Source organism: Suncus etruscus, chromosome 3, assembly GCF_024139225.1.
Source record: "Suncus etruscus isolate mSunEtr1 chromosome 3, mSunEtr1.pri.cur, whole genome shotgun sequence".
In the NCBI taxonomy this organism is placed as follows: domain Eukaryota; kingdom Metazoa; phylum Chordata; class Mammalia; order Eulipotyphla; family Soricidae; genus Suncus; species Suncus etruscus.
The window spans coordinates 69,123,880-69,149,586 of record NC_064850.1 but is presented as its reverse complement, the minus strand read 5'-3'; the positions used below and the strand labels follow the sequence as shown (position 1 = coordinate 69,149,586).

Genomic DNA, 25,707 nt, shown 5'->3' with positions numbered 1-25,707 from the left:
TTCAATTCAGCAATTTTTCCTTTTTGCTCCAGATAAATTGCTGTTAATTTAAATATACTGCAGATCATTGCCATTTTATGGTTGATTGCTTCTGAGCAATAGGAGGAAAAATGTGTGCATGTATAAATATAAATACATTTAAATGGATAGGAAGCCATTCGTATAAAAAGCACAGTGCTTTACTGACCTTCAACACCTCTAGTTCTCCCTTATAAAGAGGTAGATGAACAGACCTGAAATCAGCAATAGCAGACTAAATTTGGGGGCACATACGGGTATTTCTTCTTGCTCTCTGTTTTCCACCACCATTCACAGACTATACCTGTTTATTTCTTGCTCTTATTACCAGTCTAGTAGAATCAGTGGTGACAAAGTTGCTTTTAAGTTGTTCTTGATTAAGGAGCTGTTCTTCCCATAACTACCATGCCCCAGCGGAATGTTGCAAATGCTTCAGAATGTCACATTGTCAAAATATCTGTATTTCAGGCTCAGAAGCTAGACAACTCGTTTGGCTGCTAAACACACAAGATGTTCAGCCATTTGTGGTCTAAAAGCTTTCCCCCTCACTAGGAGAAAATAATTATCTATTTTTTGATATTAGTTTTTGGCTCCTTCTTTTTTTCTTTTGGTGTTTGTGCCACACCCAGATGTGGCACTTACTCCAGGACTTACTCCCAGCTCTGTATTCAGGAATCACTCCTGTCAGGGCTTGGGGACCCATAGTGATGTCTCTTACAAGGCAAATAAATGCCTTCCCCTTTGTAATACTCTCCATTATCCAGACCCTGGGACCCCTTTTTTAAGATTCTTACAACCTAAGAGGGTAAACATCATGAGATTTTGTAGGTGCATTCACATTCTGACTGAAGTTTATACTCAATCCTTTAAAAATATAGAGCATTTCTTGAGGGGAAAAAAAGTCAGTCCTCTAAGACAAACTAAATTTTCAACCTATAATGATATACTTTTAGTTTGTCAACAGTATGTGAGGATCAAAATTTTCAACTATAATGATATAAATTTTCAACCTATAATGATATACTTTTAGTTTGTCAACAGTATGTGAGGATCAAAGTCACAGAGAAAACTTGCCTTCCTTGCTTGAGTTTTTTTTTTTTTAGCAAGTTTGAAGATCAATTGATATTGCACAGTATCAGTCATTGTCACAATCTGTTTCTTTACATACAAGGACAATAACATATACTAGCTCCATTTGTTTATGTTGCATTGATATTTGTAGCAGGGGTATCCTTCTCTAGAAAGATTATTTCATGGCAAGCAAAGTGAAAGACAGCTGAAGAGACACACCTATTGGCATCAACCTGAGTATGAGTCTAAATTAGCTTTTTCTAGCAAATATGATCACCAGCACCCAAATGAAAGAATAAAAAAGTCTAAAAGAAACAGGAGGTAGAAAATTAAGTAATGAAGGTAATGAAAGCTAAAGAAGAATTGCTTGGTTTAAAGCTGGTAAACTGATTCTTAAAGTTCTTATTCCCATCTGAATAAGGATGCCAGTAGCAGGTCTTGAGGTTTTGTTGGTGATGGCGCTGCTTGTACTAAGATGCCTTTAAAATTGAATATGCCGAGGAACTACATATTAAATCAACAAATCATTTTTGTTTGGGGATGATTTCTTCTATTTGCCTCACCAAGTTTCTCCTGTTTGTATTGGCAAGCTTGACATCCTGATATTAATCCTATTGTCTGAGCAGGAAGGAATTTGAGACTCACCCTTTTAAAACTTTAGTAGTAACTAAGGTGTTTGGTTAGAAGATTCCGTGCCTCTTGCTACGTGCCACAGAACACGCTTTCACTAGTACATATTTGCCTAGAGGTTGAACTTCTCGAAAGAACTGGAGTCAGATATAAGGGAGAATTAATCAGTGCTGCTGTATCCTCCCTAAATTCTTTTTTTGTGTTTTGGAGGTGATTAAATTCTTAAGTGGTGTATAACACTTGTATAGAGTTCTTTAACTGAGACTTGGAAAGGCAGGAGAGAGAAATGATATGGAAATTAAGCTTCTTAGTCTCTCTTTGTGTTGTAAGTGATGATACAGATTGGTGGTAGTAATTACAGCTCTGGAGTCAGATGACACCAGCGCTTGGCAGACCAGATACCAGGTTGAGGAAGTTAAAGAGTCTGGAGGGTTGGGCCTTAAAGTGCCTTCCCAAGCTGAATTTGAAAGACATTGAGATTTTCTACTACAACATCATCTATCTGTCACTTTAAAACTGATGACCCTTCATACTAACTACACACAGACTTGTATGTGATGAAATCTCCACAAAATACTTTCTGAGATTTCATAGGCAACTGTGGAAACAAATTGTCTTCTTAACAGGTATGACCTCCAAATTAAAGTTCCTGGATGAGAAACTGAGTTTAATCAGAGAGATGCTATTGTATCTCAAACAAGCTGCTTTCACTTCTGGGCTTAGCTATTTCATCAGCAAAGTGGCACAATCAAAGAACTATCTTAGGGCTATTGTGAAACCAAAATAGATAAATTTGGATAGAGTCTAAAAAAAGAGACTGGTACAGAGCCAATTCTGTATTATTTATTTATTTTGGATTTGGGCCACACCTGGCAGTGCTCAGGGCTATTGCTGGCTTGCTCTCCACTTAGGGACAATGTTTGGAAGGACTGAGAGCACCATCTACAGTGCTAGGAATCCAACTGGTTTTATGTAATGCAAGCACCCTACCTTCTCTAGTATCTATCTCTCTGCCCTCCATTGTTATTTATTGTGCAGATAATTAACTCACCATTTTCCAAATAATTTTTTGAGGTCAAGTAATTACATTGTCTTTATATTTTTGTCATCTATCATAGTATGTACTATTTGTTTAGTGTACAATAAATGTTTACACCATAATTATCTATATTAAGTTTTATATATCCATAGATGTATGAATATGTTACATCTTACATGGCTTATATTGTGTGTATACCATAAACTATGGATATATAATATTACATTTTACCTATATAATATATACATGCAATGCACTACATGTATGCTGTATCTTATGCCAAGTAATAGATTTTGCAACTTATATATATAATAAATGTAAAGAGTACTACTTAACTAAATATAGTCAATTAATTAATTATCTAGTAAAAGGATTTCTAAGAGAGAATACAAGTCTTTGTAAAATGAGAAGTTAAAAGCATTGCCAGTTAAAAGCAGTCTATTCTTTGGTCTGGTTGCTGAGTAGCTTATCAATTATTTTAGAAAAAGGGAGTTGGCAAGATGAGGTGGGTAAAGAGAACCAGAATTTTAACATGTATTTTTATGTATTTATTTATTTTCTATTTGTACAAAACTCCAGGTTTCATTTCTATTTTATATAGTTTTCTCATCAGATTTAGATGTCAACATTTGACCAGTGTGGGATGAGCCAGCTCCAGAAATTTTTTGTATTTCTTTTCATTGTTTCATATTCCATGTGAAATCAGTTTTAAGTGTAAAGTTAGTCAGTAATGAGATGTACATTTTCTTGATTTTCATACTGTTATATATTGTTTTATGTTTTGAAATGTATTTCATGTTGTCTTAATTTTGATATTATTTATTATGTTCTTTAAAAAGTAATTGTTCTTATATGTTAATTTTCATTGAATTTTCTTTTGAGCATGACTTATGTTTTATTTTGTGTTTCTTTTAGGTTTTGTTTTGTTTCATAAGATCCCACTGGATGGGTAGCTGAAATAAAAGAAAAAAGACAGAAAAAGGGGCAGTGGTGCTTGTTGGTTGGTGCTGCCTATAAGTTGGACTCTTGGGACTGGCATTGGCTTCTCCCAGGAAGGGCAGCTTGTCTGGGGTTTTCAGGTAGATGAGGATGGTGTTTGTAGGAAGTACTTCATGAAGTCTGCAGATGGTGTGAGCTGTGATTGGGGCAACTAAGCAGAAACTCAAGAAATCATCTTAAATTAATTAATTTCCTTTGTTCTTACAACTGTTCAAATACAACATTGAAATGAAATTCCATGGATTGTACTTCTCTTCTGAAAGGTATGCTGTTGAACCTACTGGAAGTATAATGATTTAATTATTTCTTTTTATTAAAGGTGAATTGTAAATGTACACAAACCTCAGTTAGGAATAGGTATAAGTACACATTAAACAGTATAATCTCCATTATTACTTACTTTAGTATCTCTGTTTCTTAATCAGTATTGAATTCAGAAAATTTTATTTTAATACCACAACACAAGATTTAAAGTGTTAAGACTACAAATACCATTGCTGTGAGGACCCATAATGTCGCCAAGCTCTGTACCTTTTCACTGACAATGAAGGTCCTGAATTGTACAACCACCACAAGTGACTTCTTTAAAGATTACCAGTGGGCAATAAAATAAAATATAAAAGCTATTTCATAAGGGCTATTGATTTAGAATAGACAGAGTCAGTTTCAGAATCACTAAGAGTGAAGTGTATACATATGGTGCATATGTCCTTTCCTTTGCCCTCTGTGAATAAATGACTTGCTCTTTAGAAGTGTGCCGAGTGAGAAGACCACAGTCTCCCATGCTGTTTCCATACAGAACTGCAGCTCTGCTACTCTAAAAAGGCTGTTAACAGAATGGTTGTCCTGCTGTGAGTGGTAGATAAAATTCTAAGATAGTCCTACAACAATGTACTGTCCTACTGCCTGCTTTTCATATCAAGAGAGTGCTCCCTGACTCCAGTAGAACCAAATAAGCAGGTTGTGACAATGGCCTTTATACTGTCAATCTTCAGAGTGGTGAAGTTGATCTTAGAGATAAAATTCTTCCTCCCACTTAGCCTTACTTTGCAACCCCTGCTTACTTGGTCACTGCAGTGACTTATGTGTACTTTGCTCAATGTGCCCAGGTAGTGTTCCTGTCCTACCAACAAGTCTGCCTGCCCCACCCTATCCCAACTCAAAGCCTTCTTGTTAGGGGGAAATCAGAACTAGAACATTTTGTTTGAATTACCAGCAGCTCTTATTAAGGCACTTCTGTAAATGCCAGGATTGATTTGGACATTCTTTAACGTTTGAACATTCTTTTTTCATGGAAACATTTCCAGTTTTGCAGTTCAGTTTTCAGGATTTATAGATTTTTATGAGCTCAACATGTTTGAAAACATTATTTTGAGTCCTGTGTAACCAAGGCATTAATCTTAATAAACCAGCATCCATTTGGGAACCACTTGATATTAAAAAATGGTCCATGATGAATATTTTATTCTGTATCTTTACATGAGGCACTAAATGTATTACTTCTAGATAGATATTTTAACAGAATCCTATGGCTTACAGCACTTGGCTTGGCTGCTTCATATTCACATGTATGAAGGCAACAGTGTCTCCAAAGTATAAAAAAATTATTTATTTTCCCAAAATAACATTTGAGTTTGAGGGCAGCTTCATTTTGGGGTGGACATGCTTGAATATTCTCTAAGGACCCTTTTTCTTGCTTGCTGCTAAATGACAGTTCCTGTCACTTAGGTGTTGATCTTTCCCAAAGGTGTTGGTTTACAAAGAGGCTAGCTCTTTGCAGAAACTCTGCATCCTGAAAGAAAACAAATTTGAAAAGAAAAAAAAAAAAACAAGAGAAAAATAAAACAAACAAACCAAGAGCTAAGCAAACACTGTGGAAACAGTAAGGGTTCTTAAATATCAGCCATTTAGTACAATTTTTAAAAAGCTTTTATTTTATTCCCTAGAATCATAAAAAGGCAATGAACTGTTTCAGGACTACTTTATAAGTTTTCCAGATGACTCAAAAGGGAAAAAATTATACTCAATAGCTAGAAGACTTTCAGGGTAGATTTTTGTTTTAAAATGGAGAGGAGTGGACAGATAAACTAATTTAATATATCAAAGAGAAGTGAACATCTACTGGGGAACCAGGAAAACAGAAGACTATCAGATAATTGTCTCATATGTTTCTTAGGTTTATTGCATTTTATTTTTTAATTTTAAAAGAACATATCTATAACATAGTTTCTAATTTTTTGTCTCTAGCTACATCATTCCTTTTGATTCTTTGTTTGCATATCTTCTTTATAAAATATACTTAGAGTTTCCTAACAAAATTATTCATGTATATTTGCTGTATTAGAAAGGAAAGGTAGAAATTTTGAAATCAAAACTGCCCCCTCTAATATAGATCTGGCATTTTAGTAGCAGACAAGCAGTAAAGGAATACATCCATCCTTCAGGGAAGTTGAGTCCCAACCCCAGCCAATGTCCTCCTGCCAGGAAAATTGACCTAAGTGTCCACATCTTCTAATTGTTTGTTGGGGGTAAGTAGGGCCATATCCAACAGTCCTCAGAGATTTCTCCTGACTCTCCATTCAAGAATCACTCCTGGCAGGAACCAGGTACCATAGGGATGCCAGGCAGAGATCCAACCTGGTTCTGCGATGTGCCACACAAGTATCCTATCCAGTGTACTATCACTCTGGCTCACATATCTACTAATTTTTAACAGAAATTTGAGGTCTAGATTTTAATGTGCAAATAGCTCAATTATTTTTACAATAGTATGTAGGCCAACACTGCATTTTAGTGACCAACCATTTGCTTACTTTTGTATTAAAACACTATTGTTTTTTCCCTCAATCTTTCTCAGTCTCTTTTACAACTTCAGTTGCTGGCATCACCGTGAAGGACATCACTATGGCAATCAAAAACATGCCTCATACTCTGGCCTGTCTTGTATATTTCTTTTATTTTTTTTTTTTTGGTTTTTGGGCCACACCCGTTTGAAGCTCAGGGGTTACTCCTGGCTATGTGCTCAGAAATCGCCCCTGGCTTGGGGGGACCATATGGGACGCCGGGGTATCCAACCGCGGTCCGTTCCTTGGTAGCGCTTACAAGGCAGACACCTTATCTCCAGCGCCACCTTCCCGGCCCCTGTCTTGTAAATTTCATGATCTGGGACATGATCTCACTTATGCTGCCTTGGGCTCTCTGTGTTTGCATTCAAAGTACCCATCAACCTCACTTTCATGCAGCCATGATAACTTATGAACCCTTCTTCTTGACTTTATTCTAGTCTGATTTTCTTTCTTCCAATTCCCATATCTCCTGGATGAGAAAACACACAGCCTTTCATCATGACTGTATTTCATATGCTGATGATATGTCAGCATTATGACATGTGGTTCAGATTCTGTATCTCTTTGGGTCCTAGGAGACCATTCAAAAGATACACTAATCACAGTTTGTCACATGATATACCAATCTGCAGCCAACAAAGATCCTTCTGTCTAAAGATTAAATGAATTCCCACATACATTAGAGACATTTGATTCAGAAAGTTTTATCACCAATCTTCAATAAGGATGGTTTCATTTTTGTCCCATTGAGTGCTTTTTCCAAATGCAGATTATATATTAAAAATAATAATTCCAGCCACTCCCTGTACCACAGAGCTTACTTTTTTTTTTTAGCTCCAAACTCCTGCAGATTCGATAACATTGAATTAGAGTTTAGGCTTAAAGTTCCCTTCAGATTGTCATTTTTAGTGTATTTGGAAGTAAACAGATTCAGAATTATCAGGAATGATCTCAAATCATTGTCAGGCAGCAGTGAAGGTCAAGAAGGCACCCCTACTCATGCTGATCTCTTTCTTTTCTCATTTCACCTAAAATCTTGTCTCCTTTTCCTGCTAGCATTCGAACTAACCTTATTGCAAACCAGAAGTTCTATTTTTTAATAAATAAATAAATAAATCCTATACTTGAATAACTGTAAGACACACAAGTTGTTCACAATTGAGATTCAGTCATATAATGTACAACATATTCTTCACCAGTGCACATTTCCTGCACCAATGACCCCCATTTTTCTCCTAGTCTCCCCTGCCCTCTTCTATGCCTCTATGGCAAACATAATCCTTCTCTCTCTCTATTCATGTTTGTTTGCTTTAGTTGTTATTTTCATAAATACAGCAAATTTTTTCAGGCAACTTGAAATCACAGGACTAAATAGGATCTGTATTAATTCTCTGTCCACCAGTGCAGAGATAATTTATAGTACTTTTTGTTTAGTTTTCATTTAGTTTATTTATATGTCAATAGAAGTCCACTTAGTTTTGTTTGATCTGGACTCAGAGGGCTACCCCTTATGGATATAGAGACAGAGCCACTAAAGAGAAGCAATTCCATATAAAATAGGACTTCCCAAGGTTGCTGTATCCTACCATTGGTCATAGCTTTACTATCTTGGAAGTCAGAGGAGACCCCTTTGCTAGTACCACTCAACTTACTTGACTAGAACTAATGTGACTATCCAATTAAGTGTGTTCTGCTGCATTCAAACAGCTATAGTGCCTACATGCCAGGGTTATACCAGAGCACCAGGAAAAGTTAAGAGCGCAATGAAAGAATGGTCTGCAGAATGAATGTAATACTCAATGAGATGCTACTAGCCTGAATTAAGTTTACATATTTCCCAGCCAGAAGTGATAGGGAAACAGTGGTCACACAAGGCAGCTTCTTAATCAAGTCATTGCATTGCCTTGATTTGGTGTTCAGGGATAAAGAAACATCTCAGCAAATCACTTTTAACAGCAAGAACACTTTGAGTTTGATGTAGGCATTTAATGTTCAAGAGAGTCTTGGGATGGTTACTAGTGAGCACCAAGGAGAAGGCTGCACTGGTTCTCTCAGTCATCTTAATTCTAAGGGAAAATATATGTAAAAAGCAAAGAACAGAGAATTTCTACTACCTTTATTTTAAGAGAATTTATCTGTGAATGGAGCACATACAAATATAAAATTGCAAAGGATTGTATTTCAATGTATATGTGTTTTGATTCAGAAGGTCCTCTTTAAATATCTTCAATTTTTATTTGTCAATTATAATTCAATAAAGTCAATAAAAGAATAAAAGGGGAACAACAATGGATTCCAGAAAAAGACAGTTCCTTGTGTTTCTTTTATTTCATACACAAATCTATTGCTGTAATCTACAGACAGCCTTTGACACATTCTCAAGTGTGTTTTCTTCACTCAAAGGTTTTATAGTCATTTTTCACATTTGTTGTAAATAATACTCTATCATATATTTTATTTTAAGTACTGTTTTAACAATGTTGATAGACTATAAATGTACTTGCTGAATCCATTCATTTTTAACAATCCAATAAAGTTTATAATTCATCCATATGTGTCTTGCAATCTCTGTAGCATTCTCTGTATACTTTTTCTCTCTATTTCCTCTCTACACATTTCATTGGTCCATATGTCATTGATGGTGTCCAAGATTAAAAATATTAGAACAAAGAAGAGTGTGTAAAAAATTATTGGAGTTTGTAGGGAGTCCCAAACCCACTTTGGACTCTAAGAAAAGTCTTCCATTCACAAAATAAAATTTTCATCATTGACTAAAGGGGCAATCTTAAAAAGCAAAGCAAACCAAAGATTAGGATGATCTAAAGAGGAAATTAGAACCAAAACAATTATATTCTTTGGAAAAGGGCCATCTTTGTTCATTAAAGAACTTGGAATTGATAAATTCAGGCAAAGAATCTCTCCATGGAAGTGATTGTATATTCAAGTGAAGATGACCTTTGCTTTTATACAAAAAGAGAAAGGTGGGTACAGAGAGAAAAGACTTCCTAACTGCTAACTTGGTGTTCATACCCCAAGTGCCTTCTGTATCCATACAGATACTGAATACATTGTCTCTGCTTCATCTATTCCTTAGAGTATTGAACCTAAAAGCAAACATTGTGGTATCCTGTCTCCAATTTATTTGTGTTGCCTTAACCTTCTGAAGAGTTTTGCTTCAATCCAAGAATTAGAGATCGGAAAAATGGATCCTGTGTGACCAAGTGTTTTATCAATATATTATATGACTGTTCATTGCTGGTGACTTGCACATTTTTTTATTGTCTTTTAAATTTGCTAAGCTGAGAATGGCTTTGTCTGCTCTTTGAGACTGTTTTGATAATTTGAGTTTATAGGTAATTGACCAAGGCTATCTAGGTTTGAATCTCAGTTAAGATTACAAATAGAACAGCCTTGGGGAATTTAGTTAAATTTACAGAGCCTTGGCGAAGTTATTTCACTGTTATCTTCCCTACTTCCCTCATTTATAAAATTAGTTGATAACAGTAGTTACCTGTTTCCACTGGGCTCTTAAGAGAATTAAGTTGATAAATGTAAAGTTCTTAGCACTTTGCCAGGCAAGTGGTATCCTGGAAGAACTTTAGTTTACACTTTTTGTTAGACCTCCCTGTAAATACCTCAAAATGACAGCCTCACTAGCACATACTGGTCATAGAGCAATTGTCAGGCTTAAATAACAGCTTCTAAACTGAAAGAATGTCACTCAATGGGTCTTTCTGTATGTGATCCAGCTGTTCCTGCTTCATCCTGGTGATACATTTAGGGGAAGAAGGGTGAAAAACTCATGGTGCTCAGTGGCTTCTCAGCTCTGTGCTAAGGTTTTTGTTCTTTGCTCTATTCAGTGATTAAAAACAGACCTCCTGCATTCAAAGCTTATAATCAGCCTCACCCTTCTCAGGTGATTTTGTTTTGTATTGGTTCTTAGGTCACACCCAGCAGTTCTTCTATCTTACTTCAGGCTCTGTAATTTAGGGATCACTTTGGGTGAACTCAGAGGACCATATAGGGTACCAGGATCAAACCTGGGTCATCCATATGCAAGGCAAACACCCCACTTGCTGTATTATCATTCTATCCTCTTTAGTTAATTTTAAAATAAAATATAACGCAAGATCTAAGAAGATGTATTAGTTTATGATATTGATTTCACACTGTACCAGCCACTTCATCATTATTAAACTATATATGGATGGTAGCCAAATATGTGGCACAAGTAATAGAGGTCATATCTTGCATATGAGGCTTGATTTTAATCCTGGCACCACATACACCTCCCTCCAACATCACAAGGTATCACCATAGTAGCCGAAACCACTGATAAGGGTGCGGCCTCAGATTAAAAAATATATAATATTTAAATTTATTTTAATTCACGTATTAATGATCTTCCCTACACCTCTGTGAGACCAATAATAATATTTCTTCTTCAGCTTTAAAGTTATGACACTGAAGAATACAGTGATTATACACTATCTTCAGTTTATCTGGCTAAAAAGTAAAAATGTCAGGCTTTGAATTCAGAAAGTTTGACTCAAAAGCCAGTCCTCAGTGAGCTCGAGGGATAGTATGGGATAAAGTACTTTATATGTGGCTGATCCAGGTTTAATCATTAGTACTAAGAGTGATTTCTGAGCACAGAGCCACAATTAAGCCCTGAGCACAGCATTACCCAAAACAAAATAAATAAAATTTAATATTCAAAATGGTTGCTCAATAATGGGCAAGACTCAAGCATGGACTAGACTGAGAAGGCCAGCAAGGTGCCTATACAGAGCTTTTAGCCTTTGTACACCTGCATATTGGCATGGATACTCTGGTGTAAAAAATGTTGAAAATCAAAAACCAAAAAAAAAAAAAAAAAAAAAAAAAGGTGGGGCCGGGCGGTGGCGCTGGAGGTAAGGTGCCTGCCTTGCCGGCACTAGCCTAGGACGGACCGCGGTTCGATTCCCCAGCGTCCCATATGGTCCCCCAAGAAGCCAGGAGCAACTTCTGAGCGCATAGCCAGGAGTAACCCCTGAGCGTCACAGGGTGTGGCCCAAAAACCAAAAAAAAAAAAAAATGTTGAAAATCACTGGTCCAGTAATGCGCCCTAATGATTGGACATAGGTTAATGTTGTAGCCTATGAGTTATAGAAAATGAGTTACAAAAAAACTCAAAAAAAAGAGTCTAACTTCTGTTGGTTCCTTTAAACCCACCTCTCAGAGCTTGCTTGTATGTCTGGGGTTAGGTAATAAAATTAACATGTACTTTTACTTGATTTTGCCTTAAGAAAAAAAGAATTTATAGCAAACATGTACTCAATGTGAATTGACTATTGTAAATACAGAGGATGTATGATTTGTACTTTTAACTGAAAATGGCTTTGTTCAGATTGACTTAAGTGAACTTGAATCTTTCCCATTCCGTTGGTGCTCTCCTGCCTTTAATGAGAAATAATGAGGCAGTAGCTTTGTGGGTGAAGGGAGAAGTGATGGGAAAATGTGTCTGCGAATACATCCTGCCACCTTCATGAAGAGGAGCCAGACAGAAAAAGCTTCAACTGTTTGCCTTGGAAGCACAAAGAAACAACAGCATCTGAGCAACATGCTCACGTTGAAATGCTGTCCCTGAATATTCCATCTGGCAGCCAGTGACTAAAAGACTGCCAAGGGCATAGGCTGATTTTCCAGTCATTTGGTGGGGTCCCGTCTCACACACATCTAGACCTCAGTGCCTCTGTTAATACACTCAAATTTCTTTCTCCCCAGAAACAATTGAAAAGTTTCTCTCCATTTCTTTCTTTTAAAATGTGTATTGTTTTCAAGGAGAAAAGAATAATATTCTTTGGTGTTTACTTTTTGTCCCCCATTTCTATTTAATAACATTTGGCATACTGTGATCTCTCTTGCTAAACTGCTAAATAACAATGTAGGCTAGGGTGTTTGCTTTCAGGATTAGAATTCAGCTTCCAGTAAATCATGGAATTTCAATAAAGTCCCTGGAGCTGGAGATGGAACTGTCATCTCCAGCATTGTTTTGTCCTTGGGGAAAATTTTAATTTTTCATATAAGTCAAGATAGTGCTTGCAACAAGGGTGCTCCAGTTTTGCCGAAGATTACTCCCTTACAGATGTTTTTCTATGTTGCATTTACTTTTTCCCTTGTATTTGGGAAGGCCAACTCTCTCTTCATTACCCTTTTCTCTAAATACTATGGTAATAGAAGCTGAGTTTTATTGGGCTGATTTCTTTGGTTCCTTTGATCAGTGCGGGTGACACTTTCTGTATCTATAGTTCTGTTGGATGGGGCCCATCTTTGTTTTTGTATCTCTCCTTAGGTGACAAAAGACACTCTACTCATCATTCCATTATGCTCAGTTTCTGGTGGTTTTCCAGTTTCTTTAACCTCCCTCTTTACCTGCCCATTTTGTCTACCTTGTCTCTACATTTTAAAATGCAAATTGAAGTGAGTATAGTTTTTTTCTGAAACACTAACTGAGAATTATTCTATTACTTAACATCATATCTTGCTTAATTTATACCAGTCTATATAAAATCTAGTAAATACTAAGTATCTACTAACAGTCATAACAGAGATGGAGAAATTCCAAAATAAGCAAAAGTTGCCATCTTTGGCTTCCTGGCAACATCTATAATGGTTTTTATGTTTATTTGTTTTGGGGCCACACCCAGTGACACTCAGGGGGTTACTCCTGGCTATGTGCTCAGAAATTGCTCCTGGCCTAGGGGACCAATAGTGTTTATGCTTTATTATCTCAGTTACACACATGATAAAACAAGACTTAAGACATCTAAGTGATGTGTTCAAGATCACACAAATCAGACTCATATGCCCAAGAAACTACATCTGACCATGCTTCTAGGAAGTTGGTGTTTTCCTTGTTTCCTGGAACTGTATGCAAGCTTTGATATAATCACTAACCTTCTGCTCCTTATATTTTTGCTAAATCAAATTCTTCTTGACTCAGTTTATACTGGTGATAAGTATACTGGTCTTGGTTATCAATTCTATTTTTTTTTTGCTTTCCTGTTTATTGTTGACAAATTATTATTCTTTCCACTCAGTATAAACACACATATATACTTTGTATTTCCTTTCATTTTTTCATATTAGCATTTTTAATTGAGTGGGCAGAGAAATAGCACAATGGTATGCCATTTGCCTTGCATGCAGCTGACCTGGGAAGGACCTGGGTTCAATTCTTGGCATCCCATATGGTCCCTCTAGCCTGACAGGAGCTATTTCTGGGTGCAGAGCCAGGAGTAACCCTTGAGCAGCACCAGGTGTGGCCCCAAAACAAAACAAAATAAACCCAACACATTTTTTAATTGAAGTCAGATATAGTACAGTGAGCAAAGTGCATACAGCTGAACCCATATGGTTCCCCAAGACCACCAGGAATGATCCCTAAACATAGTCAGGAGTAAACCCTGAGGACAAAAACCTAACAAAAAACTGTTTAAATTGGTTGGATATAATGCATGCATAGAAAGTAAGAAAGTGTGTGTGTCCTTTGACCTCAGAGTCTAGGGAGAAGAAGGACAAAGAAGAAAAGAAATTAAAGTGGAAAGGAAGAAGATTAGAAAGGGAATTAATAGGGGAAAAAGGGCCTGAATTTCTGTTATATTGGGGATGTGGGAAAGTGGTATCCAAAACAGACTCAACAACACTGGAGACATAAGATTTAAGCTGAAACCACTGAAATTTAATGTGCCTGCCAAAGTGGCAGGCAAGGAGTAGGGGAAGTTGTTTGAGAGTGGGGTGACAGAATTTGGGAGCACTGGTGATGGGACTTAACATTGGTGGTGGGATTGGTGTTGAAATTTTTTTATACCTAAAATTCAAGTCTCAATTATTTTGTAAACCATGGTTTTTAAGAATTTTTTTAAGAAAAATTTTTAAGAAATTTTTAAGAAATGTGTGTGAGAGATAGGAGAAAGAGATAGGAAAATACCAGCATAGAAAGAGCACAATATTCCATGTGCATGCACACACATATGTGAAATAGAAATAGTACATTAAACACTGTTTGACTCACTGGAAATTCAGTGTCAGTATACATGCCATTTGTATTATCATTACTACCCCAGTACTCACTGTGCTTTTAATGTTCCCAGCTCTCTGTAAAGTTTTCATTTTGCATTTTTTTCTTTTTGTTTTTACTACCTTATGAACAGCAAGAAGTTTTACTGAGAAGAAATCATTATGCATCTCCAAAGGTTGTTGTTCTGTTCTGATCTCCAAGATGTAAAGATTGGGTGGATTTCTATCTTGGCAAAATATTGGACTTGGCAAGTGCTTCCATCTTTATTTATGACAGCTTGGAAACTTCTAAACGAAGCTGCTGATTTTGTCTCTCTTTCCTAATTTGCTGTAAATCATGAAATAACAAACTTAAAAGTTTTCTCTTTACATTAACCCCTTGACAGAATTAGTGCACATGTGTGTATGTGTTTGTATGTGTATACGTTCACACATGTTACTGTGTTGTTTCTTGGTTATGGGCCACATTTGACATATTTAACACAGGCAGTATACTTACTAACTTTGCCTTTCAAAATAACAAATGGAGATCTTGAGTGATGGAGTGTTGAGAATGTGTCCCTGAATCTTCAATAAGTCATGAAGAAATCTGACCATTAATATTTCTTCAATTTTTTATGACCATGATTTCCTTTATACCTTTTTTCTTTCTGTTACACTCCTGTCCTATAGCATGACAGTAGTCCTATAATATGCTCATTTACAAGGTTTTTATCTGTAATCCCTTTGGAAATTCCTGAAGGCTCAGAGAGAGAGTTATATAGGACCCAGTTGAGGAATGCTGCTCTAAAGGATAGTCATTTCATGTCCCAAAGAAAGTTTAACAATTGGAATTTCAAACCAAAATAGGAAAATCAGGTAGTCTCCACAACTATTTTTTTAAGTAAAGTAAGATTTTTTTAAGGAAATATAAGATGGGCCATGGAGACATGAGTTCAAAGATGATTTAAAGGACTGAGAAAATCCTCTTTAGGAGGGGTTATAAAACCAAATACAGTAGAAAAATACAACCAGGGATATAGTACAGAAGATTTGGCATTTGCCTTTAATGAAGTCAACTACAGGTTCCATTATGATTGATTCCCTGAGCACTGTTGGAGTAATCGCTGAACACAAACCAGAAATTGCTCCTGAGCACTGCAGAGTGTGGGACAGCGTTTCCCCCAGAAAATGAAAAAAAAATTGCTTTTACTTGGCTTCTCTGGTTTCACACCATATCACTGGTTTCTATTTTTCTGGCTGTTTGTTGTTGCAGCCATATAAATTGGGGGGTGGGGATGGCTAAGTGGAGGTTGAGGGTCTGGTAATGAGCTTATTTAAAGTTCTTTCCTGAACTAGTCTCCAACCTTTAGTTAACCAGGTTTTATATGGATTATTCAGAGGATTAACATTTACAACAGGTCTATTAAAATACACTAGTTCGATTACCTCTTTGTGTGTGTGATCTCTGCTTTCACAGGTTTCCTCAGAAAGGGGAATAAGGCTCACTGAATTAAGAGTCTGACAAGTTTGGGGAGTTACTTCTGGAGTGTAGGAGGAAGACTTGAAACTCTGTCAGCCTTTATTTCTATACACTGTGGAATTTTTGGGAGTTTTGATTTGGACTGGCTGTCCTCAAGGAAGTTTTGTGAACTCCTGTACCACAAGAGTAATTGCTACCACTGCAGAGACACATCTGGACTAAGAGGAGGCCACACTGTCATGCTGTTTCAACAAGTAGGCTGCAGGTCTAGGAAATTTCCCCCAGCTTTTTGTTCAGCAGAACTAGTGCTCCTCATTGCTTTTCAACTATGTATAAGATAAAGGACTTTCTTCATGAATAATTTCCAAAATTAGAACCTAAACTAAACAGTTTTTAAATGACAGTTGATAGTTTTTGCTTCAGTCCTGGGACTCAAATTTAGTCTCATTTAGTACCTCAATAAGATTTGATCATAATCTCATAGTTAATTACAAAGTGTACAAAATTTTATCATTTTCTAAACTTGCAAATTTTATAATTTTCCAAAGTTCCTTTAGTTTCATCTTAATTTAAGATTCAATGACTTTAAGAATAGCCTCTTTATGGTCAATTGAGAGGGTTAAAGCCTCAGGCATAAATACATTCCCTAAAGACTGAATCCTTTGCTTTGTAAGGTAGCTTCAGAAGAAAATTCATTCATTAACTCACCAAAGAAGTTTAATACATAAACAGTGTAGTTGAACTTCAAATAAAAATATCATCTCCAATTGTCTCCACATTTTAAACTAGTTAGAAAACTGCTTCAGAGGATCTTAATATTTATTTCTTAGTAGAAATTTGTCAATCTCAAAGAACTAGTAAAAAGGACTTCCGGTGCATTATTTTATCTCCTCTTCTTCCTTTCCCTTCTCCTCCTTTCCCCCTTTCCTGTTAATTGTATCCCATTTTCTTTTTTTTGTGTGTGTGTGTTTCATATATTTATTTATTTTTAAAGCATGATTTAAGCACCATGATTACAAGCATGATTGTACTTGGGTTTTAGTCATCAACAGAACACCCCCCTTTGCCAGTGCAATATATTCCATTTTCTTAAAGTCTAAGAAAGTCATTTCTTAAAATCATTTTACATTCTATACTTATTTACTTTTAGTGAAATAATGTTGGAACAAGTTGGTGACCTTTTATTTTTTAAATAAATCTCCATGAGAAACAGGTGAAGAGTTGTTGATAGTTGTTTTACTCATACAACATTCCAACACTCACCCATTCACCAGCATTAATTTTCCACCATCAATTTCCTCAGTTACCTTCCCATCATACCTGACACATATTCACCCCCAACCTGCCTCTATGGTAGACACTTCTTCCTTCCTTTTCACTCTTCACATCTCCTCCCCTCTCTTAACCTCCCCTCTTCTCCTGCCCTCTTCTCTTTTTTCTCCCTTCTCCCTTCCTCTTCTCTCCCCTCCTCTCTTTTCTTCTCTCTCTCCTCTCTTCCTCTTTCACCTCCCCTCCCCTTTTCTCCCCTCTCCCCTCCTCTTCTCTTCCCACCTCCTCTCTCTTTTCTTATCTCCTCTCCTCTCTTCTCTCTCACTTCCCCTCCTCCACTTGCCTGCTTTCTACCTTACCCTCCCCTTCATCTCCTTTTTTTCTTCTTTCCTCTCATCTCCTCTTCCCTTTTTCTTTCCCCTCTTCCATTCTATCCCCATCTTTTCTCTCCTCTCCTTATCTCCCTGTTCTTCCCTTTCCCTTCTCTTTCCTTTCCTCTCCTACCCTCTTCTCCCATCCTATAACCTCTTCCCTTTCCTCTCCTCCCCATATCTCCTTTCTTCTCCTTTTTTCTTCTCTCTTCTTCCATCCGTCCCTGTCCCCTCTTCCTACCTATTTCCTTCTTTCTTCTTCTTTCCTCTCCACTCCCCTTTCCTTACCGCCTCTTCCCTCCCTCCCTCCCCTCTTCCCTTCCCTCCCCTTTCTTTATCTCCTCTCCCCTCCCCTCCTTTCCTAGCCTCTTCTCTTTTCTTCCCTCCTCTTTTCTCCTCTCCTCCCTTCCTTTCCCCTCCCCTTCCTTCCTCTCCTTTTCTCTGCTTTCCTCTCCTCTCCTCTCCACACCTCTCTTCTCCTTTACTTTTCTCTTTTTTCTTTCCATTTTAATTATAGTCATACTATTACTTAAGGGTATCATGCATATCACTTTACAATTCTTAGTTTTTGTGCAGATAAGTTTCAGTGATTAGTTCTTGTTCAAAACAATTATTTCCAACTATTATGGTCATAGCAACTTTTCTCTGTCTTAACTGTACTTCCAAGCCAAGCCACCATTTCTATTGTCCTCGGTCAACTGGTTTCTAAAGTTGAAGTTCTTCAAGATATTCACATAATAGAAACTATCTTTTATTAACTCTACTTAATGATGAATTGGATGCTTCTGATTAAGCTGTCAATGTAGGATAATGGTAGAGCACTAGTTTTTATACATGAGGCTCTGGAATTAATTCTAGATTATGCTTCCCACAACCCTGCCCCAAGTTTTCAATTGAATAACTTCTTCTCCCTTTTTCTTTGTAGCACATACTAAGGCATCCACCAGAACCAGGTCCTAAACATTCCCTGGGCACTGGGCTCCAGTGCTCAAAGGAACTTCTAACTCCTTAACTTATCTGGCTATTTTATATTCTTGTATAATTAATACTTGGGGAGTAAGGCAGGGGAACATACCCAATGATTTTTATGCTCAGGGCTACTTCTGACTCTTTGCTCAGAAAACCATATGATTCCAGGGGCCCCACATTCCTCCTATATGTAAAGTATGCACTCAATCTGTTGAGTCATCTCACCACTTGCATTTTCCTATAGGGAGAAGTGCACAAATGGTCAAGTCAATATTTTAAAATGTTTAAAATGTTATTTTTGAGTAACGGAATTCTTTTATTTATGAAAAGATGAAGAACATGTGGAGACTATGACCTGTTTCTTTCTCCTACATACTAAAATCACAAACCACCTTATTTAATTTTATTTGTGTTCCCATCAAAAATATTTCCTCTCAGAGAAGCCCTTAGTACTGATTATCATTCTTTCAAAAGAGTTATGAATATGTACCTCACCAACAGAGGGAAAGGATATGAGTGGAACAGAGCAATGCACCCTCTTAGATAATTAGTGCTTCTCAGCAGTCCTCCATTTGAACTCTCAAGAAAATGATGCCATTAAGATTTGATAATATTGAGTACTTCTAGTCTCACAGATCACTTGATCACATGACAGTAGAGACCAGCCACATGCTACGCATGAGTAGAGTACTTTTGAGGACAGGCTTATGACAAAGCTATTCCTATCCGTAGCAGTCCTGTTATGTAGGAGTCAGGTTGAGAAGAATGGAATCTTCTGATTTTTTAGAACAAAAAGATATTTTCCAGTGTGTGAAATTTCTTAGTTTTTGAATTTGGCAAAATTCTTAATACTTTTTGTAGACGCTTCAAGGTAACAAAAGCATGTTTATGTTAAATTTTGCCTGTTGTGACCTTTGTGCAAGGTAATTTGCTCATTGCTTGTAAGTCATGGTTTCTCCAAAAGAACCTTGAGAAGGGATTGAGACGGTCTTCCTGGAGGGGACACTGTGGTGAGGATTCAACTTTAAGAAATTTAATAAGGAGGTAATCCAAAGTGAATTAGGGGGAATAAATCAAGCAGGATGGGCTTAGTGGTCATTGTGATATACATAGAACCATTTAAACAAAACATTGTGGAAGAAAAATTCTAAAGCATTAGTTTTTCAAAGAGATTTGGGAAACAGGTTTTTCTCTTTACAGGCATCTATCCATCATTACTGTCTGTTGTGAATAACTGAACTATGTTCTAGTTTCTCAAGGTCAGGCTTTTAGGAAATACATCCCATGCCATTTGAATGGTGGCAGCAACAATGGGACTGAAAACCCCCCAGCAGAGCCGGATTTTGTGACTACAAAGTCCAGAGCTAATAAGAACAACAAATCAAGTCAAATTTTAAACCTGGTTCTTCTTAGTCTAATCCAGTGGAATACTTATTAACAATCTTCCCATTTCTTGGTAAGATCAGTGGATAAAATTTATATATATATATAATCTAACTAATCTTTTATTTTATTTAAAATTAATTTAGCACCATGAATTATGAAGCTATATATAATTTGATTTCAGGCATAGTTTCAAAGACCACCTCAAAGTTTCAAGACCACTTCCTTCACCAGTGTCTATATCAATCCACCAGTAGAGACTGACTATTCTTGGTTGACATTTGTTAGCTCATCTCTTTCTCAAAAACTGCCAGTAATAATTGGAAAGCACCTCTATCAGGTCTAAGTTTTGTCATAATAGATGCAGGCAGTATTTGAGGTTCACTATACCTTGAATGCTGAGTATTAGTTGCATTAGACTTAGCCATTCCAATGCAGAAAAAGCAAAATGTATTTAGAAAAAGGCCAGTGCTTTGACATTTTTTGTGCTTCATAACTAGAACATACTACTTCAATAGGAGAAGTAGTGATGAGAGTTTAAAACTATTCATTTATTTTATTTAATGATTTAACTTAATTTTAGCCCATTTCCCTTGAGAGAAATCAACTGAGACAGTGGAATAAAGCAGAAGCTGTGGTTAATCAAACAGTTTTATTGTTTGAACATTCCAGATGCAAAATATAAATAAAAAAGTATTATTTTTAGCTGAAATTACTGTTTCCCTGTGTCCCTGGTGTAGTAAATACATTGCTCATCCAAATTTCCAAGCTATTCAGTTCACTTTCCTTCCTCTCACTTCTTGAATACTATCTAAAGTCAAGGTGTCTTGCTCCACAATGTCTCCTAAAGATCTTTTTTCCTCTTTCTGCTCTCATATGTCTTTCAAGGCTTTCAATGGTTAACAAGGGAAAATTAGTCTACTTCCCTCTTCCTGATATATATCTGCCATCTGAACTTAACATTATTTTGCCCAAACACAGTCTTGACCCAACCAGTCCTGTACACACAACTCTGGAAAATCATACAACTAAGTAGATAAAGTTCAGAGTTTTCAAAGGCAACTTCTTTCTCCAAATCAACTTTTCCACGTGCCTTTTTATTCACTTCTCTGCTCTACATTTCCCAAGATTTGCGCATGGTTGATTCCTTTTTATCCACCATCTTTTTTCACCTGAGTCCTGTTGATCTAAAGTTGGCACTTATCAATTCAAGTTCCTCCTCAAAAAAATGGATGAACACACATATCTGGTTGTGTGGCTGAGAGAATTAAAGAGAAAAGATATTAGAAAGTAGGAGCATATAGCATGGTATAGATGCTTAATAAATAATAGAATTTTTATGCTTATAATTTAATATTATTACCTGTGCTTTTAAAGGTTCAGTTCCATTACTGTCATCCTTGCCTTTTTCTTAGATTTACTTATACATAAAAAGCACCTCTCAATTAATTTACTCCCCTATGAGTATTATCATGTCATATTTAATCATCTGATGATGACTTTCTGAACCCTTACTGCTCAATTAAATTGTATATATTACACTGAATTTCATAGCTGTTTGAAATAACTACCATGTTTTATAGAAAGAAAATCAACGAACATGTAATTACAAATTTTTCATTTTTTTGAGATGGAAAAATATTTCTGGATAAAGTTGTGAGGAACTTCAGGCTGAAAACCTTGATCCAACCATAATATAGAAAGTGGGGCACTTTCCTTGCTTGCATCCAAACCTGCTTTCATCTTGGCATCATGTATGTGGTTCCTTGAGCCCCCCCCCCCCCCCCGGAATGATTCCAAGTGTAGAACCAGGAGAAATTCCAGAGGTCAAGTTCTGCAATAAAATCCTTTATGCAGCATAATGCTCTCAAACAGAATGTGAAAAGTCCTCAGGGAAGTTCTTCAGTACTTTAGTTTAGGGGCCATGAGCATATTGAAGTATTAGTTTCTTAAATCTGAAAAACTTTTTATACTTATTGATACAAAACAACAATTTTTCTCATGATTATAAAGTCTAGAAATCTAAAACTGAGATGTTGGCATTATTGGTTTTAAAATTTTACCTTGGGCAGAAGTATAATCTATGTTATGCCTGCCTACTAACTCCTGGAAACTGATGAGTTTTTGACATTCTCTATCATGCATATACATCTTACCTCTGTTTCCATATCATCTACCCTTTTCTTTTCTTTTTGGAATTCTCTTCTGTATAAGAATATTTATTTATTATTGGATATAGAGCTTACCCAGGTTAAGTTAAATTTTATCTGCAAAGATACTTTCATTCATATAGATCATCTACATAGAGGCAGAATTATACAAAAATTGTACAAAAATTTTGGGGGGGTCACTGTTAAATCTACTCTTAAGAATAGTATCTAGCCAAGAGATCAGTAGCTTAATGCACATGATACAAGTGTTTAACAGATCTGTTTATATGCCTGCTCTGTCCAATAATATCAAGTATCTGGTTCCTTTCTATAAAATATGAACAGCATTTTTAAACAGCATTTCTGTTAAATAGAAGACTCACACAATAGTTGATGTCTTTATTATCCATACATCCAATATAAATTTTAAATCTTTGGACATAGGTGAAGAAGACATTGCATTGCCCTTCATCATACTGGCAGTTGGAGGATGCAGAGTTGGTTGAATGATAAACAAATGATCCAATTTCCAGCCTATATGTGTTTGCTCTTTCCTAAGCTCAGGAAAATGCTTTGGCAAGTTCTTTTATACAGTTCACTTCCTGAAAGATAAATAATGATGCCAAATCTTTAAAGTAAGATCTTTTTTTCAGACTAGTCTTAAGAATCCTTAAAGGATGTGTTGCATTGTGATTTTTTAGTGGCTTGCATATGTAGCAATTATAGTGGAAATTACATGTCAGAAGGCAATACAGATAAAATTAACTAAAGAAAATTTTATAACAGCAAGCTAAGTGTATGTTTTAATTGCTTCTAGGCCTGGAGAATGAACAGTCAAGGACTTTGAACCCATGAAGTGTGTATATTATTTAAATAAAGAAGCTTCAGTTCAGTCATTCATTTATTAAACCTGTTATTATAAATCTTCTATAAAGATACCATTATTTTTCCTAGTGCTTGTGCCACAGGATTGAATAAAGCTGTTAATCTTCTCTTTGTGGAGCTTTGTTTTCTAAATTCAGCTCCAGTTGCCACACAGAAATTCAGCTCTAGAATTTTATGTCAAATCTCCTAGTTTTTAAATGTTGGAAATCACCATGCTTTTTGTTTATTTGCATTGGGGCCACACCCAGTGGTATTCAGGGGTTACTCCTCGCTCTGTGCTCATAAATCACTGCTGGTAGGCTGGGAAGACCATATAGAATACAAGGAATCAAATCTGGTTCTCCCATTTGCAAGACAAATGCCTGACGTGCTGTGCTGTGATATTGTTGCAAATATGTTATATATTGTGATATTATGGCAGACCATACCTTTTTACAAAGAATAGTGTACAAAACCCTACAGAATTGGCCTCAACCCAATCTGACCAGCACATTGCCAATTTGTGATCCTTGTAGTCAATTTTCATGATTCTGACCTTAGAAAACACATTTCCAAGTTCTATTGAGCTAATTCTCACTTTTCCTGATCTCACTGAAAATTGCTAATGCCTTTGTCCTGCTGATTGAAAGGTTTGATGTTGCTTCATTCCTGAATGTCTAGACTATCATATTTTTCTTTATAAGTTGTTTTTTTTAACATCTTTGTTTACTTTAGTTTATGTTTTTTCTCAAACTTCTGGAAAGGTTCCAGATTGTTTATTTGAACCTCAACCTTTCCTCTCTTGAGAGTTAGAACTTAACCCAAACCTTTAACCAAATTGCTCACAAATTAATCTAAATCTTTTCTTTTGCATCTGCCATTCTAATTTCACAGCCTTTGCATTTCAATGATTCCCAACCTTAGGTGTGATATTAATTTCTCTCAGGGGCACAAGGATTTAATAGATTTTTAATTAACATTTTGTAAAATTGGAGCTGTCATGCTTTATGGCAGACTGATACAAATGTCTATAATTATATTTTGGCATTTTAACTTGGGAATAGTCTAGAATGTTTGTTTAACCCCTTCCTAAAATGCTCTGATTTATAGAAAGATCTCTTTGACACACTTCTAATATGTAGGTTGTCAAGATTTTCCAGAATATCATTTTTCAAAGAGCTATAAAATTTGCTCTGTGTGGAAACTAACAACAATTTATGTTTTTACTTTTATACAGAATAAAATTTTAATGTCCATAGATGTGCTCCTGCTTTCTCCATTCTGCTTATCATTAGTGAGATTCACACATTAGACAAAGATTTTGCAGAGAATAATACAAATTTTCTAGCTGTCTCATCACTCCCAACAGCTGACTTTTATTGCTTATTACAAAGAGAACTCAGATGCAGTTATTAGTACCCAATTGTCTCTTCTGTATCTCTAACTCAATCTGATTTTCTCCTTTTAAAGGAAACCCTAAAATTAAAACTTTATTTTATTTTTTTGACTAGTGAAGTTCAAAGAAGGGAAAGAGAAGACATTTCTACATTTTTTCTACAAATTGGGGGAAAGTATATATTAATTTATATTTACTTGATTGATTTGTAAGACAGGAATAACAAACAATAGCTTTTGTGAGGGCCATAAAAATATTCCACTGGTTAATGGGCACCGGGGGAATTGGGTGTCATGCTGAAGGGGTCACTTTCACAGAATGCACAGTAATGTTTAGGTTTGTTCTTTTTCTTTCTTTCTTTCTTTCTTTCTTTCTTTCTTTCTTTCTTTCTTTCTTTCTTTCTTTCTTTCTTTCTTTCTTTCTTTCTTTCTTTCTTTCTTTCTTTCTTCTTTCTTTCTTTCTTTCTTTCTTTCTTCTTTCTTTCTTTCTCTCTTTCTTTCTCTCTTTCTCTCTCTCTTTCTTTCTTTCTTCTTTCTTTCTTCTCTCTTTCTTTCTCTCTTTCTCTCTCTTTCTTTCTTTCTCTCTCTTTCTTTCTTTCTCTCTTTCTTTCTTTCTTTCTCTCTTTCTTTCTTTCTTTCTTTCTTTCTTTCTTTCTTTCTTTCTTTCTTTCCTCTCTCTCTCCCTCCCTCCCTCCCTTCTTTCTTTCTTTCTTTCTTTCTTTCTTTCTTTCTTCTTTCTTCCTTCCTTCTTTCTTTCTTTCTTTCTTTCTTCTTTCTTTCTTTCTTTCTTTCTTTCTTTCCTTCTTCTTTCTTTCTTTCTTTCTTTCTTTCTTTCTTTCTTTCTTTCTTTCTTTCTTTCTTTCTTTCTTTCTTTCTTTCTTTCTTTCTTTCTTTCTTTCTTTCTTTCTTCTTTCTTTCTTTCTCTTCTTTCTTTATTTCTTTTTCTCTCTCTTTCTTTCTTTCTTTCTTTTTTTAAAGAGATAGAAGTCAGTTTTTTTGCATCAAATCCTCATATTTTTAAATGTTGATGTGACAGAAGAGTTTTTGTTTTATTTATATATTTATTTATAATATATATAAAAAGATAAACAATATTTTGTGTTTTGTTTCTTTCCCTCCTGCCTTGGCACAGTAAATATTGGGGTCATTCCAAAAGGAATTCACTTGGCCTAAGAGATAT

General features: G+C 35.9%; 1 protein-coding gene across 3 annotated transcripts in view; it reads left to right on the top strand.

Moving 5' to 3' along the window:
- NTRK2 (neurotrophic receptor tyrosine kinase 2) overlaps positions 1-25,707 on the top strand; it is a 380,358-nt gene that overhangs the window by 125,488 nt on the left and 229,163 nt on the right. Inside the window, exon 10 of one of the 3 annotated variants that reach the window (XM_049770642.1) lies at positions 3,674-4,383. The exons of the other annotated variants lie outside the window; for them this stretch is intronic. Coding sequence (XP_049626599.1) covers positions 3,674-3,711 — 38 coding nt within the window. The 3' untranslated portion in view covers positions 3,712-4,383. Of the gene's footprint in view, positions 1-3,673; positions 4,384-25,707 lie in introns of those variants that run through there. 3 annotated transcript variants of the gene reach the window in all.